General features: G+C 49.6%; 4 protein-coding genes across 5 annotated transcripts; 2 read left to right on the plus strand and 2 right to left on the minus strand.

The window, feature by feature from the left end:
* Positions 1-421: 421 nt before the first annotated feature.
* Positions 422-1,548, minus strand: LOC131212880 (anaphase-promoting complex subunit 11). Its single transcript, XM_058206944.1, has 2 exons — positions 1,391-1,548; positions 422-984 (listed from the first exon to the last, which is right to left on the minus strand). The coding sequence occupies exons 1-2, from the start codon at positions 1,407-1,409 to the stop codon at positions 749-751; spliced, it is 255 nt and encodes an 84-aa protein (XP_058062927.1). The 5' UTR covers positions 1,410-1,548; the 3' UTR covers positions 422-748.
* A 758-nt stretch (positions 1,549-2,306) lies between these two features.
* On the plus strand, positions 2,307-4,110 carry LOC131208902 (5'-AMP-activated protein kinase subunit beta-1). Of its 2 annotated transcripts, XM_058201838.1 has the most exons (4): positions 2,307-2,735; positions 2,775-2,966; positions 3,036-3,266; positions 3,344-4,110. In XM_058201838.1, exons 1-4 carry the CDS (start codon positions 2,484-2,486, stop codon positions 3,488-3,490), a joined length of 822 nt encoding a protein of 273 aa, XP_058057821.1. In that variant the 5' UTR covers positions 2,307-2,483; the 3' UTR covers positions 3,491-4,110. The 2 variants fall into 2 exon arrangements, with proteins under 2 accessions (XP_058057821.1, XP_058057820.1); XM_058201837.1 differs by having other exon boundaries at positions 2,307-2,966.
* LOC131208082 (uncharacterized) lies at positions 3,693-7,156 on the minus strand. Its single transcript, XM_058200729.1, has 6 exons — positions 7,018-7,156; positions 5,302-6,950; positions 4,662-5,247; positions 4,417-4,596; positions 4,200-4,354; positions 3,693-3,752 (listed from the first exon to the last, which is right to left on the minus strand). The coding sequence occupies exons 1-6, from the start codon at positions 7,154-7,156 to the stop codon at positions 3,693-3,695; spliced, it is 2,769 nt and encodes a 922-aa protein (XP_058056712.1).
* Positions 7,157-9,689: 2,533 nt separating this feature from the next.
* LOC131208083 (nidogen) lies at positions 9,690-14,968 on the plus strand. Its single transcript, XM_058200730.1, has 9 exons — positions 9,690-9,881; positions 10,588-11,067; positions 11,143-11,387; positions 11,488-12,232; positions 12,297-12,596; positions 12,665-12,815; positions 12,880-13,570; positions 13,643-14,515; positions 14,575-14,968. Exons 1-9 carry the CDS (start codon positions 9,690-9,692, stop codon positions 14,819-14,821), a joined length of 3,924 nt encoding a protein of 1,307 aa, XP_058056713.1. The 3' UTR covers positions 14,822-14,968.
* The last annotated feature ends 129 nt before the right edge of the window (positions 14,969-15,097 follow it).

Genomic DNA, 15,097 nt, shown 5'->3' on the forward strand with positions numbered 1-15,097 from the left:
GCCCCGCTGGGATCGGCCTCCGGTCGCAATTTGTACGCACAGTGGCCGTTGTGCCACTTTCGCACTGCAAAACTGGTGCATCTTTTGCGTTTCGCTGACAAGCGCGCACTAACGGAACGGAGCGTGGAGTGGGTCGCTGGGCCATGCATCTTCTATTGTGCAACGGTCATTAGGGGATGTGCGATTAGAGGCATAACGCAATTTTCTGCTTCTGCCTTCTTCCCATGGGCTTCCCAGCGATTCTTGCCGCAAATGACAGCACTAGAGCAATAGAGCCAATGGCAGCAATGTAGAGCGCAAAAAGTAGCATTTTGTGGACCAATTACGTAATGCCCACAATAGCAGCCATCTTTCGCCCAGTCCGTGCCAAGTTCGTGCGGAGTTAGTGATAAAACGTGACTACAGTGTGACTTACCTACTAAAATCCGTGTTGACTCCGAGTCAGGAATTACTGGACACGCCGGTCGCACAGAAACCGATCGTTTCGACCGGGCACGTTACAACCAGCTAAGCACTCTTGTGACTAATAATCGCACAGCACACCCGACACCGCGACACCCTCCCTTATCAACTATATGGCCAAAAACGGACGCGAATTTTCCGTGGTGCCTACTCTAAAACGAATACACTCGGCACGCTTGCCACTCTTCACTGCTAGTCTATTGCCTCACGTGAATCTCGGTGCATTAGTCCCTGTGGCCATCACATCGGTCACTCTAGCACCACAGCCCACCGCCGTTGCGGGGCTCTACTTATCGTTAAACTTCCAGACCTGCCGACACATGGGACACTGCTGGTTGGCCTGCGAATTGAGCCACTTCACGATGCAGTGCACGTGGAAGCAGTGCGAGCAGGCGCCCCAAACGAGCGGACAGTCGTCCCCGGGAAGCGAGCAGTCGGGGCAGCAGCCTTCGAAAGCCATTCGGCAGATACCGCAGTTGTCATCGTTCGCCAGCCATTTCCAGACAGCGACACCCATCCAGCCTGCAATTGGGGAAAACGATACTGTACCTGCGAAGGACACACACGGAAAAACGGGCTTTCCCGACCACCGTTGAACGCAAAAGTGGTTCCCTCCCGGAAAATCGATAAACATAAACCTGACCCCTTTTTCCCTTTCTAGCGACCGCCCTACCGAATCGATCGGTCCAAGACAGGCAGCCACTCTCAAATTAGCATCGGCGTGCTCTTGGTTTGTGTAGCAGCACTCAAGCAACCGAATTTTCCGGTTGACATTTCCTGGGCGCACACCATCAAACACCATCACCACTACCAGCGCAATTCTGCGCTGCAGATGGAAAGGAAATGCGGAATTTCCATCACGCACGCCGACGGAAAATCGGTTTCCCTGTCGCCCCTCGTGCACCCGTGTTCGGCGTTGTTTACTTACTTTTCACCGTGACTTTCATTCTAATAACTTCCACATTCGATCGCGGACCATCGGCAGAAGAAAGGATGACGGAAGCACAACCACAATGCGCTCACTTGCACAGATCGAACCAACGGCGAAAGGCACCAAATTCAAGGGGAAATCAGTCCGTTTTCATTCGGTTTTCTGTTTTGATGCGGGTTAATGAAGCTGCTTTTGATGCTCCGCTGCGTGATTGAGATTCTGACAGCTCACGTGCCCTTTCACGCACACTTGTGCAACCAAACACCAGCTGTCAAAGGATATGCACGGACGCAGCCAATCACAAGACGAATTGTGGGCCGCCACATGAAGCGGAAATGAACAATCTGACATTTTAAATATATGCCAAACTGTTTCCGCTTATCTCAAAACGTTTATACCTTAGTGGACACGCAAAAACCGTTAACAAACGGTTTGTTTACGAATAGGGGATAATATTTGTTCTTATTTGCTAGTACCGCTACAAAATCTATAAAACAGAAAAATATATTCAGAAATCAATTTAATGCTCTTCTATTTCTGTTTTCACGGACCAAAAACACGAATGTAAACACATTTGGCATTTCGGTTTTATATTTTAATCCTGCCACACGAACCGTAAACGATCTGACGTTTTTACGCTCCGAATTACGGTTCGTGTGGCACTCCAGATTGCCTTCGAAACAATTACGCCGTGCCATCCATCGTCTGAAAACCACAATGAAAAATTTCCTTCACACTTTAAAATGTTTTAGTTTGTAGTTTACTCCGTGCGATTTCCCCCCCTTTACGCATGGTTATTGTTCAAGTTTTACCTATGTAAACATTTAAAAAATGAAATATGGATGGGCATGTCATAAGTGGCTGCGTGCGTTTTGGGTTTATTTTTCACTTCGACATCACATAAAAACATACTCCAAGAATCGAACAGTCCCGAAGACGATCTGGTGGAATTCCGTGTCCTCTGCGCCTTTCTGTCCATCCGTTTTTTTGTTCTGTTCGTTCCCCTTGCCATTTAGTGCCCTTTCCATCTTCGCCAGCGGCCCGAGGTGTTTCTTTTTGTTTCCTCGTTCATCGTAGCGCCGAACAGTCAATGGGTAACGTAGGCAGCAATCTACCTCGGGAGCGCCATAAATCTGGATCGAATGATCCGATTCCGGGATCCCCGATGAAGGACGATCAGGCGTTTGTTTTCGACCGCAGACCACAGCACCACCACGCCGGGTACCCGTACGTTCGCAACGACGAGGAAATGGATTACTCCCGATCGGTGCCAGAGCCGGAATTTGCACGCGAACCGCGCCAACGTTCCAACACGATGTCCGAAGGAACGACGCCTTCGGAGGTGCCCGGTATCGTCGGCCCCGAATCGGACGGCCAAAAGGAAACACTTCCGACGGTGTTCAAGTGGGACGGCGGAGGTAAACAGGTGTACATCAGTGGTACGTTCTCCAAGTGGAAGGCTCTGCCGATGGTCAAGTCCCATGGTGACTTTGTTACGATCATTAACATACCGGAGGGTGACCATCAGTACAAGTTCCTCGTCGATGGCGAATGGAAGCACGATCCCAAGCTGGTAGGTAGATAGCTCAACAGAGCAATTCATAGCGTGAAATAAAACTAAATTCTTTGATTACCGTTACAGAAAAATGTCGAAAACGATACTGGCATCAAAAACAACCTGGTGACCGTGCGTCAGTCCGACTTTGAAGTATTCCAAGCGCTAGCCAAAGATAGTGAAGATACCGGCAAGGATGAGTCGAAAGAGTGGGGCCAAGATATTCCCACCAGCAAACCATGGGGCAAGGAATCGGGACCGCCCGTGCTTCCACCACATCTGCTGCAGGTCATTCTCAACAAGGACACTCCACTGTCGGTAAGAATGAGGAAGGGCTTGCAAATCAAACAACCACAAAGGAGGACCGCATTGACACTTCTTTCGATCCAATTCAGTGTGAACCGACGCTGCTTCCGGAACCGAATCACGTCATGCTGAATCATCTGTACGCACTGTCGATCAAGGACGGGGTGATGGTTTTGAGCGCCACGCACCGGTATAGGAAAAAATACGTCACCACACTGCTTTACAAACCGATCTAAGAGGACGACACTTTTCGAGGCAGCCTTTCGGACCACACGTCGTCTGCCGCACCAGTGCACACCCTAGATAGAGAGCTGGGAACCAAGGAAAATGTAACAAAATAAGATAACCATTCGGGGTCCACAACGGTTCGTTGATCAAAAAAGCTAGCGAAAGGGCTGTTCTTCAATCTCCGCCATATTACGATTTTCTGCGGACCGTTCAGGCATGATCCTCCTCGGGGGCCGCTTGAGCTACGGTTTTCTTCGATGCTAACAGCTCCTGCGAGTGACGTAATTGATACGCGAAAATTAGATGGGATACGTGCCACGCCATGAATTCGAAACCGGATCGTTGATTAACGCGTAACGCGATACGGAGGTGGCCAATTTATACGATAGTTAAATCAAACAACACAACAAAAAAAGGCTCGCAATGGCTAGAGATTACCTCCAGAAACGCGGGACAAGAATTGGATAGTTCTGGGCACCAGTAGGGCACTTACCCAAGGCAGAATTCGCACCTTTTCCCTTTCCTATGCCACAAACGGCGAGTACGTCGTGTAAATATTTTATTGCTAAACAAATGACGCCCAGCGGCGCACAATAAACGTTTTCCAACAAGCTTTCACTTCGAAACATATAAACGAAACCGTGCAAATTATACGCGTTCATCGGCGATGTCTGAGACTCATCCCGGGGAGGTAAATTTATTTCTAAAAAAATCCACATGGAATTCTTCAACGAGACTGTCACTGCTGTGACCGTCGAGGATGGAATCCTTAGGCACACTCGAACCGGTCTCGGTGGGGACTTCCTTTTCGTAGTGCAGCTTGAGGGGTTCGTTTATGAGAAGCCGCAAGTCCAGTGTTCGGAGAGCGGTGGCTGAAATATTGCAAACAGAATAGCTCTACTAAGTCATATTGTGCTACAGTGAAACTGCTTACAGTGGACGGGCTGGAACTCAAACTCTTGCTGCTGCATCTGCAACCAGTTGTAGATGATTCGAAGCCGGCACTGAATGGCAGGACCAGCCAAGCGCAGCAGTTTACTGCGATATGCCGTGTGGAACACGTCGAACAGCAAAAGTGTTCCATTTCGTGCTATGGCTTGCAGTCGAATAATGTCTAAACGAATACAAAAAGGGGTTAAAATATTGCGGCCGGCGCAAACACAAATCTCTCTGCTCTACCTGATTCCTGCACCAGTGTGTTTTGATGCCAACAGAGCAACACGCGATGCAGTAGCACTATGAACGCCGAAACTATCCGGATGTGACACAGTTCACATACCCGGCCCACCTGGCATCGATCCACGAAATCCTGTAGCCAGCGCGCTGGTTTCAGGATAGCATTGCGCAGAAAGCATATCGTATTTTCTGCGTTCGCTAGTAACGGTTTCAGCTGCCAGGTCTCGTACTGAACGCTTGGTTTAATGGACGATTCCAAAAGCGAGGCGTACATTTGCAGCGTGCATGTCTCGTCAGAAAAGCTGACCGTTTTCAATCGATACCTTTTGCTCGAATCGCTTTGTGAAGGGGCTCGTTTGCGACACAATTCCTCCAACGGCAGTGCACTCCGCGCATAGCCAGACATTCGGCGCAAAAACTCCGACAGTTCCATTAAAGATGACGGTGCGTCAGTCTGGCACAGGATGATCGAGCGAAACAGAACCATCAACTCGCGTCCATCGGCAGCAGCTCGTTGGAACTGGAAGCTGATGCCCTTTAGTATCGCTGCCACACCCATTACCATTCCGTGGTGCATCTGAAAGGCACTCTTTGGAGAAATGTGTTAAAAACGAATAATCTCGAAAGAACTGCCAATACCTACAGAGTTGCTAATGAGTTTTACATCCCTTGCCAGCTGCTCCAGAGGCTCTTTTTTCAGCAACGTATCGTTTACCAGCTCACTCGATATTCTGCACAGCAGTCCTAGGAGAGCGAGGAACCGACGCGTAACTTTCGCCTGTTCGCCAGAGAACAGCTCATTGCGCTGGAAAATACTCATCGAACAATGGTCCATTTTGCTCCGGCTAGAGCTTGGCGTCATTTTTCGACCAACGGCACCAGCGTTGGTATTAACTTCTTTCTCTTTCGCCAAAGCAGGTGTCAATCGGCTACAGTATTGCGTGATGTCGCCAAACGCTTGTTCACACGATCGTACCACGATGGCGAGCCGGGCGGCAGAGAGCTTTAAATTGGGTTTCGAGCCATTCGTTTGATTAATGACCTGCGTCAGAACAGTTTGGAGAGCGTTGAGCCGTGCTATCATTAGTGTATCGACTCGCGAAAGATTGGAAAACTTCCTCCACCGACTGTGCTGTTCGGCGCTTTCGGACGATATTTCAAACACGTGTGGATCGACCGTTAAACGACAATCGGGTGAAAGTCCTTCCCCATCGCGAAGCATTAGTCGTGGCATGAGTGCTGAGAGAATGAAACTTTCCACCGCTACCGGTGCTGGCTCCGGCGGATCCATGCCGCGTGGTTCCACACTGCGCACCGTACTGTTTAGGCGCTTTGTTCGTAGATTCATCACTTCCATATCTTTAGACTCCAGCTCGACCTTTTGGGCCATGATCACTTTCTCGAGATCTTTCAGCTTTTCAACCCATTCTTTCTTTATCGTTTCCTTCTCACGGATCTTCTCCAAGCGCAGCTGCTCGTTGGTGCTCTTGACCGTTTTCAGCTCGTAACGCAGCACAGACACCTCGCCGTCCTTTATCTGTGCCTTTTCCACCGCTTCATTGTAGTCCTTCTGCAGTGTTTCCGCCTTTCGTTCGATCTGCTCAAGCCTATTGGTAAGAAACTTCACCTGGATGTCTTTCGCATGTTCCTGCTTTTTAGCAGCCTTTTCTCTAGCCTCTTGTTCTGCTTTCGCCCGCTCAACGGAACTATTGGTGTGGTTCGTGGAACCTACTTTTGACATACAGCTAACCGCTTCAGCTCCAGTGATTTCAACCGAGGTACTGCTTACGCTCGTAGTACATTGCTTCGATGGTGACAACGGAGCCTTGAACGCGGTAGAAGAGCATGGCGGCGCCGGTTTGTCGCTCGGTTCGAGCCGTCCCCTTACGGCCGGTTTCTGACCCTCCTGACGAAATTCAACTAAATTGAACTCATCATCGAACTCGTTGTTGAAATAGTTGTCGATCTGATTGCCAATGTTCTGATAGTTGTCGTCGAACTTTTCTGTAAAAATATCGTCCATATCGTCGGCAAACAGCTCAGCAACCAGTTTATCCGTGGCCCTTGGTGGGTGCTTAGCAATCGCTAGACCATTTCCCATGGAAACGGTTTGCGTGCTTGTCTTTACATGGCTACTAAACTTTCCGAACGTTATGTCCGCAGCCGACGAACCATTGACCACTTGACTTTGTTGAAACATCTCCAACTCTTCGACGGCCTGTGAGGCCAACACAATAAACTCGTCGTCCTCATCGCCCCAAAGAGATTCAATTTTTTGATCATTTTTGGCAACTGCTGTAGGGTAATGGAAATGATATTACAATAAATGCGGCTTCTTTTCCGAAGTTTTTGATCTTACTGCTGGATCGTTTATTCGACGAACTGGTTGCTAGCGGTGGTGGATTGTAGCGTTGACTTGGAACGATCTCGATGTCGAGCTTCGGTTTTTTCGCGTTTGCCGGCTGTTTTAATTGAAAATTACCCACTCTTTTCGACATCTTTACTCCCTTTTATACACAGATCGACAACACTGTTTGACGCACCGGACTATTGCTCACACATCGAAGCTTTTTAACATTTCATTTAACAACTGAACACTAAAATACGAAAGAATGGACAGAAACAGCAGAAGACAACAATCTTAAAAATATCCTCGATGCACCGTGACGTTAGCTTGACAGCGAAAGTCCCAGTGAAAATGGTATACGCTAATAGTATCGCTTACGCGGCCTAATTTCGTTCATTTGACGCAGCCATAGAATATTTTGAAACCAAATGGGACGGTTCAAGACCCAACTAAGCTCGTTCTCTAGTAATTTGTGTTCTATAACGAAAAAAGATTATTGGATCCATGGAACCAACCATACCTCGCATTCCTAAGCATCGTAATCTGAGCTTACAAATTGATAGTTGAAAGATTGTGAAATTTTACACGTCTTCTGTAAGGAGAACAAAGGTTATGATAATGCTGAATATTATTTTGAATATTCAGGCCACTTATTGAACATCAAACAGTCTGCTATGGGTGAGTAATATGTCGAAGCAAACTGTTTCAGAAACAATCATTTCATAACACTCTCTGATCGAGCAGCAAGATCGCGGCTTAAGTGGTAAGTCCTTCTACGTGATGATATAATTTACGTTTACACTCCCTGCGTACGTAAATCATTTACCCCTGCTCGCTGTTTTGCTTCCTTGTCTACGACATACTTAAACGTTCCGCGGTACCATAAATAAACGCCACGGCGTGTCATACAAACGCACAAGCATAAAACTGCATCTCTCCGCAGTGCGAGTGAGTGGAGCAAAACACGTGCGCCGCGATGCCCTCTCGAGAGGCGAAGATATGAAATATAGAGCCACCAAACGGACACATGTTTTTAATTATTCTTACCCGCCGAAATTGCTTTTACACAAAATTAGAAACATCGATCCTCCTCCGTCCTAACCGGGGCGTAGCGTCAGCCCCTCCCATTTCCTTCGTCGCACCCTGGCTCCGGATTCGAATCCCGAAACCATCGTGCTTCCCCTGTTCCGTCCCCTGGTGTAGCTAACATTATAACCCGGGCTACCGCAATATTCAAGTGGCAGTATTTTGCGCTCATCTTCTTTCCGTGGCATTTCTTTGATGCAATTCTGCCTCTCTAGCCCGCCGTGACATGCGTTGCGACGGCGTTTGATGTAAGTTAACATTCATTTGCCCTGACACTACGTTTTGCCTGCCGGTACTCCTTTCATCCAGCCAGTTCTTCCCACGTTCGAGCGTTTCTCAATTGATACGCGAGACTTAGTTTCATCACCATTAGTAACATTTTCGTCACCCGAGTAATCACCCAACAACGGTTAGCCAGAAATATTCTCCCAAAACGCAGCACTGAGCTCGGAAGATTCGACGCGACGAGGGTCGAGCAGGGAAAGACCATTAATAACGTTGATATTAATTGAAGTTTACACGCAGTTATGTTTATTAGTTTTAATTGTCTGCCACTGCCAGACAGTGCGTTGCGCAGGGCAAAACACACTACGACCGTTTATAGGCGTCCTCAGATCAAACTCTACGCAAACGATCGTATTCTTCCGTAGGTCCGTTCGTGTATAAAGATTGTTTTTTTTGTCCCAACATTGCACCATCGAAACCACACTCGCAATCGATAGGCAGCATCAATTTATGCTGAGATCCGGAGAGGCCCACAATTGATTTAAATTAATATTTCAAAAACGCTGCAAACTGAACACGTGTCTGACAAAATCCTGCATCGATACGCTTGAAGAAGGAGTGCCAATACATGCTTCATAGCAGTTAGTTGGAGTTGTGAAAACGATCAGTTCCGTAATGGACGAACTACAAAAATTACACCATTCGCAGAACACTAATTTCCCGGGCCTCTAAGCGTAATGCGCCAACTTGAGGAAAATTCAGGAAATCCCAAACACTCGCTCACTGTCGTTAAATTAGCTCAACCAAAGCAAAGCTACACATGTGTTCATGATTTCACGATCGCGAGCCAGAGACCTTCTCTCAGACATGGGCGCATCATATCGATAGCGAAACGCCGCATCAGTTTTGTCCGGGAGCTGGCGTGAATCGGACGTGTAGTTTAAAGTCTGCCCGGGAGTCTTGCCCTGCGTCTTAGTGTGGTTCTGCTGCGGCACCGAAAGGATGTGCTCGTTGGCTGGTCATCTTGGGAAGCGATAGGAAGCGAAAGCGATTATGAATGAAATCAGTGCGGACGAAGTTTCTGTTTGCTGATAGTGCTGGACCGATTCTGATAGGGCATCGATCGTTCGAACAGTGTTTGCAGTGCACCAGTGCCCAGTCGAGTAATCCGTACCGAGAAACTGAAGAGGCTCCTGTGCCTTCGGTTGATAAGTGAACAGTGTCGGGAGAGATCGAAAGTGACTTAGAAGAGCTTCGGTGTGTGAGAATACCAAGTACGAAAAAAGTTAGTTAGAGGCGTTGAATCCACCTGGAGATTGGCGACGAGGTTCTGATAAGCTCTTCAAACTGATTCTTAAAGTGATGCGAGCAGCATGTTGCGCAAAAGTGAACTACTGTACGTGATCGGGCTACTGTTACCTCTCACATTGGCGATCGATCCCCGCGATCTGTACAGCTATGCCGACGAGCTGAGTGAAGTGTTGCCCCGCGGAGACGAGGAGTTCAGATACATCGACCTGGAGATGCCAGTCTATTTCTACGACGAAAAATATGATCGCGTATACGTAAGTGATCCCTAATCGAGTTTGCTCACTCTTGGGTGAATCAAACCGCGCAGCAGATTTCAAAGTTTCCATGAACCGAGGATCGGCTGCCTGTTTTCCAGAGGGTTATCAATAGGCCTCGCTGCGCGCAAAACCGTCCGAAAGTCCAACGTAGCGAATCGGATTGTACGGGCTTACGGGAGACACTTATGCTACGTTAAAAAACGACGAATTTTAAAATCTCCCACATTTTTTGAGATCGTCCTGAAAGTGTGCAGTTTTAGCTTGCCAAAGTAGCGCCTTAGACCACAAGTCGGTGAAAGTTATTCGGGGTCCTTGAACAATAGATCAATGTTTTAGCACACAGTTCAGTATTTCGCACCGAGAAGGAGCACTAATTTAACGCCACCCTGGTGTACGGCTAACAACAAAACTGAGCTTTCTCTTATCAGCGAATAAAACATTAGCAACTACTTGGTAAAAATAACGGCGCTCGTGTTACGCAAACGATGAGCATTCAAATTGTCTTCCAGCGATGGTACTCTCGTTTGAAGACGATCAGTAGCAGCGTTTGTTGTGCCAAGTGCGCCACGATGATAAGCCGGCCACAGATTATGTTCCATCCCGTCCGGATGAATAGACTGTGCTGTAAATTGGATGTCGGAGAGTTGGCACGGATTCACGTATCGTTGATTTTTATTTTATGTCGTTTCGCCCATACCCATAGATCAACACCAACGGTATTCTGTCCTTCGGCGGGGAGCTGGTTGGATTCCTCAACCTACCTTTCCCGCTGGGCAACCCAGTAATAGCGCCGTTCTATGCCAACATTGACAGCACACTTCCAAACGATACGGCCACGATCGTCTACTTTAAATCTCGCGATCCGGCGCTTCTCGAGCAGACGACGATGTTGGTGCACGAAACCTTCAGTAGGCACGTGGACTTCGAGGCACATCAAGTGTTTGTGGCCACCTGGGAGCATGTAGGCCACTACAACATGAAGAACGTCGTGCAGAACTCCTTCCAGGTGGCCATCATTCTAGGTGACACCGATACGTTCGTCCAGTTCCTTTACCCGGACAACGGCATCAACTGGATACAGGGTGATACTGGGGACAGCGGATTGCCCGATGTGCGCGCTCAAGCTGGTTTCACCGGAGAAGACGACCGTATCTTTAATCTACCAGGATCTGGCACAGACAACGTGAGCACCACTCTATGACCGACGCTCGTCCCAGGGCCTTCAGGGAACTCTCATGGAACATATTTTGCTCACCAGGTACGGCACTTGACCGTGTCATCGAACGTAAACCATCCGGGGGTGTGGCTGTACCGCGTTGGGCCGCTTGATCCGGAAGGCAACGTTGAGCAACCGGACCTAGTATCGCAGCAGGATCCGCGGGAACCAAGAAGCTGTGCCGATGGGGGGCGCTTCAAGTGCCACTCCGCAGCATCCTGTGTAGACAACAACGTATCGGGCTATTGCTGTCAATGCAAATCAGGTTTCTACGGCAATGGATTCAGGTGAGTTCTACAGTGTTCAGATCCTGTACTGGTTTTCACCGATGTGCTCCAACGTCCTGTGGACCTGTGTCGTTTCATGCTTGGTCACCTACGTTTCAAGTTGCGTGAAGAACGACGTGCCTCTGCGAGTGGCGGGGAAGGTGATGGGAAACGTTAACGGCGAACTGATCGACACGCAGCTGCAATCGTACATAGTGATGGCCGACGGTCGGACCTACACCGCCATCAGTCCGCTCGAAGAACAGATTGGAACTGATCTACAGTTGGCACAGATACTGGGGGGAACGATCGCGTGGCTATTCGCTAAACCCCTCGGTGACACGATCAACGGATATCAGCTGACGGGCGGAAAGTTTAACCACAGCAGCACACTGCAGTTCGAATCGGGCGAATCACTTCACGTGACCCAACAGTACAGTGGACTAAACGTGTGGGACCAGCTCGCTCTGGATGTGGAGCTGTCGGGAAAGTTGCCGTCGGTGCCGGCCCTCGAGAAACTGCAGCACGAAGACTACTCCGTCATGTTCCGTCGGGCGGGTAAAGGACGTCTCCAAACCGTGAGCACCCACAAGTACCACGTGGCCTCCCAGTCCCGAGACATCACGGCCACACTCCACCAGGATATTGCGTACGAGGAATGTGCCGGCAGTGATCAAGCGCACGCGGGTAAGGAGGAAGCTACGCTGAAAATTACTCGCGTCAATCTGGGCTACGAACCGCGAGAGAAGGCCGTCCGCATGGGAATGTTGAGCAAAACGATCGTTGGCGATCAGTTTAATCCGTGTGATGAGGCCAATTGTGGTGACAACACCATTTGTGTCCCGAAAGCGGACGATACCTACGATGTAAGGGTAAATTACTTCAGTGCCAAGCATTCCCTTCATCGCCTGCCTTCTTTCTAATTTCTAGTGCAACTGCAAGAACGGATTCACCTACGTACCGTACGGGAACTCCGATCGGGTCAACTGTGTGGACATTGACGAATGCTCGGGCATCAACATCTGCGACCAAAATGCTCACTGCTACAACGAACCCGGTGGTTACAGTTGCCGCTGTGTTCCGGGATACGAGGGGAACGGCTATCAGTGCGACCCCGTCAGTCAAAACCGGCCAACGCCTTCTTCGTACACCGTTTCGACACCCTCGAGCTCGTATAGCTACAACGAGGTAGAAAGTGATCCCGTCCGTGAGCAAGCAACAGAATGCGAGGTATTTAGCATCGACATGCCGCTCCGTGTGGCGCCTCTAATCCTAATCTAACTGGTCCCCTTCTGCAGCGGTGCGCCGAGTTTGCGGATTGTGTGGAAGGTCACTGCGAATGCCGTTCCGGCTTCTCGGGCGATGGTAATTCGTACTGTCAGTCCGTTTGCGATCGCGATAGCGTTTGGAATGGGGAAGCCTGCGTGAGGGAATCCTACACCGAGGAGTGTAAGTAGAGTACCTTGGCGTAAATGTTAATAAAGCAAATAATGCTTATCTGTGGCGTACACAGATGAAATAGCTCCTTTCTGTTCCAACATGGGATGTACTTGCCCCTCGGGCTATCAGCTGATCGAGTTTGCGTTCAACCAAATCTGCCGCCTGGTAGATCCGGAGTCACTGCACGAGGAAGCCCCAACGGATGTGGCGTCGTGTGACGTGGAGAACAACTGCAGCCCCCATGCTAACTGCGAGTGGCGCGAGAGCCTGTACCGCTACGAGTGCATCTGCAATCCCGGTTACGATGGAAATGGTTACACGTGTGTGGAGAAGGAGGTATCCTGCCTGGATGATCAGGACATCTGCGACATTCATGCGTCCTGTAATTACATCCTTAACCTCAAAATGTCGATTTGCGTGTGCAACAAGGGCTACGAAGGTGATGGCCGCACTTGTCAACTGGCACCCGAGTGTGCGGTGAGCGATGACTGCGGGATGAACTCCGGATGCCAGGACGGGGTCTGCGTGTGCCAGGAGGGATACGAGCGCGATCTGTCCGATTTCTGCGTACGTGCCGGCTCCTGTGGAGGAGCATACTGCGCAGAAAACGCGATCTGCATTGTGGACGCCATCCAGAAGATTCCATATTGCCACTGCCCGCAAGGCTTCATCGGAGACGGTGTATCGCAGTGCAAGTCGATCCCTCCGCCGTGCAATGTGCGTAATAACTGTGGCCTACACGCCTCCTGCTCTCCAAGCTACCGGTATGTTGGGTGTGCCGGAGACCCGGCTATCAAGCCCGGAGGATGATTCAAGTTCTTCTAACTCTTTTCCAGCGAGCCGTCGAAATACGAGTGTGTCTGTAACTCCGGGTACTTTGGCGACGGGTTTGTCTGTACTCCCGAGCGTAACTGCGCAAACATTCCGAGTCTCTGCGATACCAATGCGCGTTGTGACTCGACCACCAGCGGCTATCAGTGCATCTGCAGGGATGGGTTCATCGGAAACGGCACCGTTTGCAATACGGCCCACAGGTTGGTCGATGGGTTCTTGCTCATCAGCCAGGGGGTGGCCAATATTCGTCTTCCACTAAGCGGCAAGGCCGGTTTCCCCGTAACGATGGCGTTCATGTCGATCGGGCTCGATCGTGATTGTGCCGAGGGACGCATTTACTGGAGTGATATCGCGGCCCAGCAGATTCTCAGCGCAAAGTACGACGGAACAGACCAAAAACCATTCATCACCAAGGACATTGTCTCCCCGGAAGGGGTTGCAGTGGACTGGATTTCCCGGCGCCTGTACTGGACCGACTCGGCGAAGGATACGATCGAGGTGGCGAGTTTGGAAAATCCGGACCAACGCTCGGTGCTGGTGTCCAAGTATCTTGTCAACCCGCGTGGCATCGCGGTAGATCCACACCAGAGCAAATTGTACTGGTCGGACTGGAACCGTGACGGACCGAAAATCGAGTGGTCCAATCTGGACGGTACCGAGCGACAGATGCTTGTCGGAAGTCCTCAGGTCGAGCTACCCAACAGCATTCAGGTGTCGATGGCCAGCGGAGAGCTGTGCTATGCCGATGCCGGAACGAAAAAGATCGAGTGTGTCGATACGTACAGCAAGCAGATTCGCACCGTGGCCAGCAATCTTAGCTACCCGTTCGGGTTAGCCGTAACCGACGATCTGTTCTACTGGACCGATTGGTTAACGTAAGTGACGAGCGATGCAGTGCAGGAGTGGGCGTAAAACCGTTCGCTTCCCTTTTCAGTAAAAAAATCGAAAGCATCAACCTGTACGGTGTGCGCCAGAAGAGCATGAACTCGCCAGTATTCGGGAACCACAAGATGTACGGAATGACCGCCGTGACGGACAAGTGTCCACTGTTCCACAGCCCGTGCGTCATCAACAACGGCGACTGTCCGGAGGACAAGATTTGTCTCATCAACCCACGGGCGCCCTCGGGTAGAAGCTGCAAGTGTACCAATAATTGTAACGACGTAATACTAGATTACTGAAAGCAAATGATAGAAATCCACCCGCATGGTGCTGCCTTGGAGAAGGGAAAGTTCAAAAGAAGCATTTTGCGTTGATGCAGTTTTTGTCCCTGAAAGTAGATTAGAAAAACCACGAGTGTCGTTGTACGGAAGCATTTCAAACTTCAATAAAATACAACCTAAACTTTTCCTTACGAACCTGTTTATTACGACGCGATCAACAGCATTTTTAGTTTTATTTCGTTCCTTTTACTTGTATTCAAAATACCTACTCCTCGAGAAATACTTTTTCCGGCA

The sequence above is a fragment of the Anopheles bellator genome, chromosome 2, assembly GCF_943735745.2.
Source record: "Anopheles bellator chromosome 2, idAnoBellAS_SP24_06.2, whole genome shotgun sequence".
Lineage (NCBI taxonomy): Eukaryota > Metazoa > Arthropoda > Insecta > Diptera > Culicidae > Anopheles > Anopheles bellator.

Coding starts and splice junctions, on each gene's coding strand:
- LOC131208902 (XM_058201837.1), top strand. CDS start 2,484: ATGGGTAACGTAGGCAGCAATCTACCTCGGGAGCGCCATAAATCTGGA. Junction 2,967..3,035: donor GGAAGCACGATCCCAAGCTG/GTAGGTAGATAG, acceptor TTACCGTTACAG/AAAAATGTCGAAAACGATAC. Junction 3,267..3,343: donor ACAAGGACACTCCACTGTCG/GTAAGAATGAGG, acceptor GATCCAATTCAG/TGTGAACCGACGCTGCTTCC.
- LOC131208083 (XM_058200730.1), top strand. CDS start 9,690: ATGTTGCGCAAAAGTGAACTACTGTACGTGATCGGGCTACTGTTACCT. Junction 11,388..11,487: donor TTCTACGGCAATGGATTCAG/GTGAGTTCTACA, acceptor CTACGTTTCAAG/TTGCGTGAAGAACGACGTGC. Junction 13,571..13,642: donor TCCTGCTCTCCAAGCTACCG/GTATGTTGGGTG, acceptor ACTCTTTTCCAG/CGAGCCGTCGAAATACGAGT.
- LOC131208082 (XM_058200729.1), bottom strand. CDS start 7,156: ATGTCGAAAAGAGTGGGTAATTTTCAATTAAAACAGCCGGCAAACGCG. Junction 5,248..5,301: donor TAAAACTCATTAGCAACTCT/GTAGGTATTGGC, acceptor ATTTCTCCAAAG/AGTGCCTTTCAGATGCACCA. Junction 3,753..4,199: donor GTCTCGTTGAAGAATTCCAT/GTGGATTTTTTT, acceptor CGTCACTCGCAG/GAGCTGTTAGCATCGAAGAA.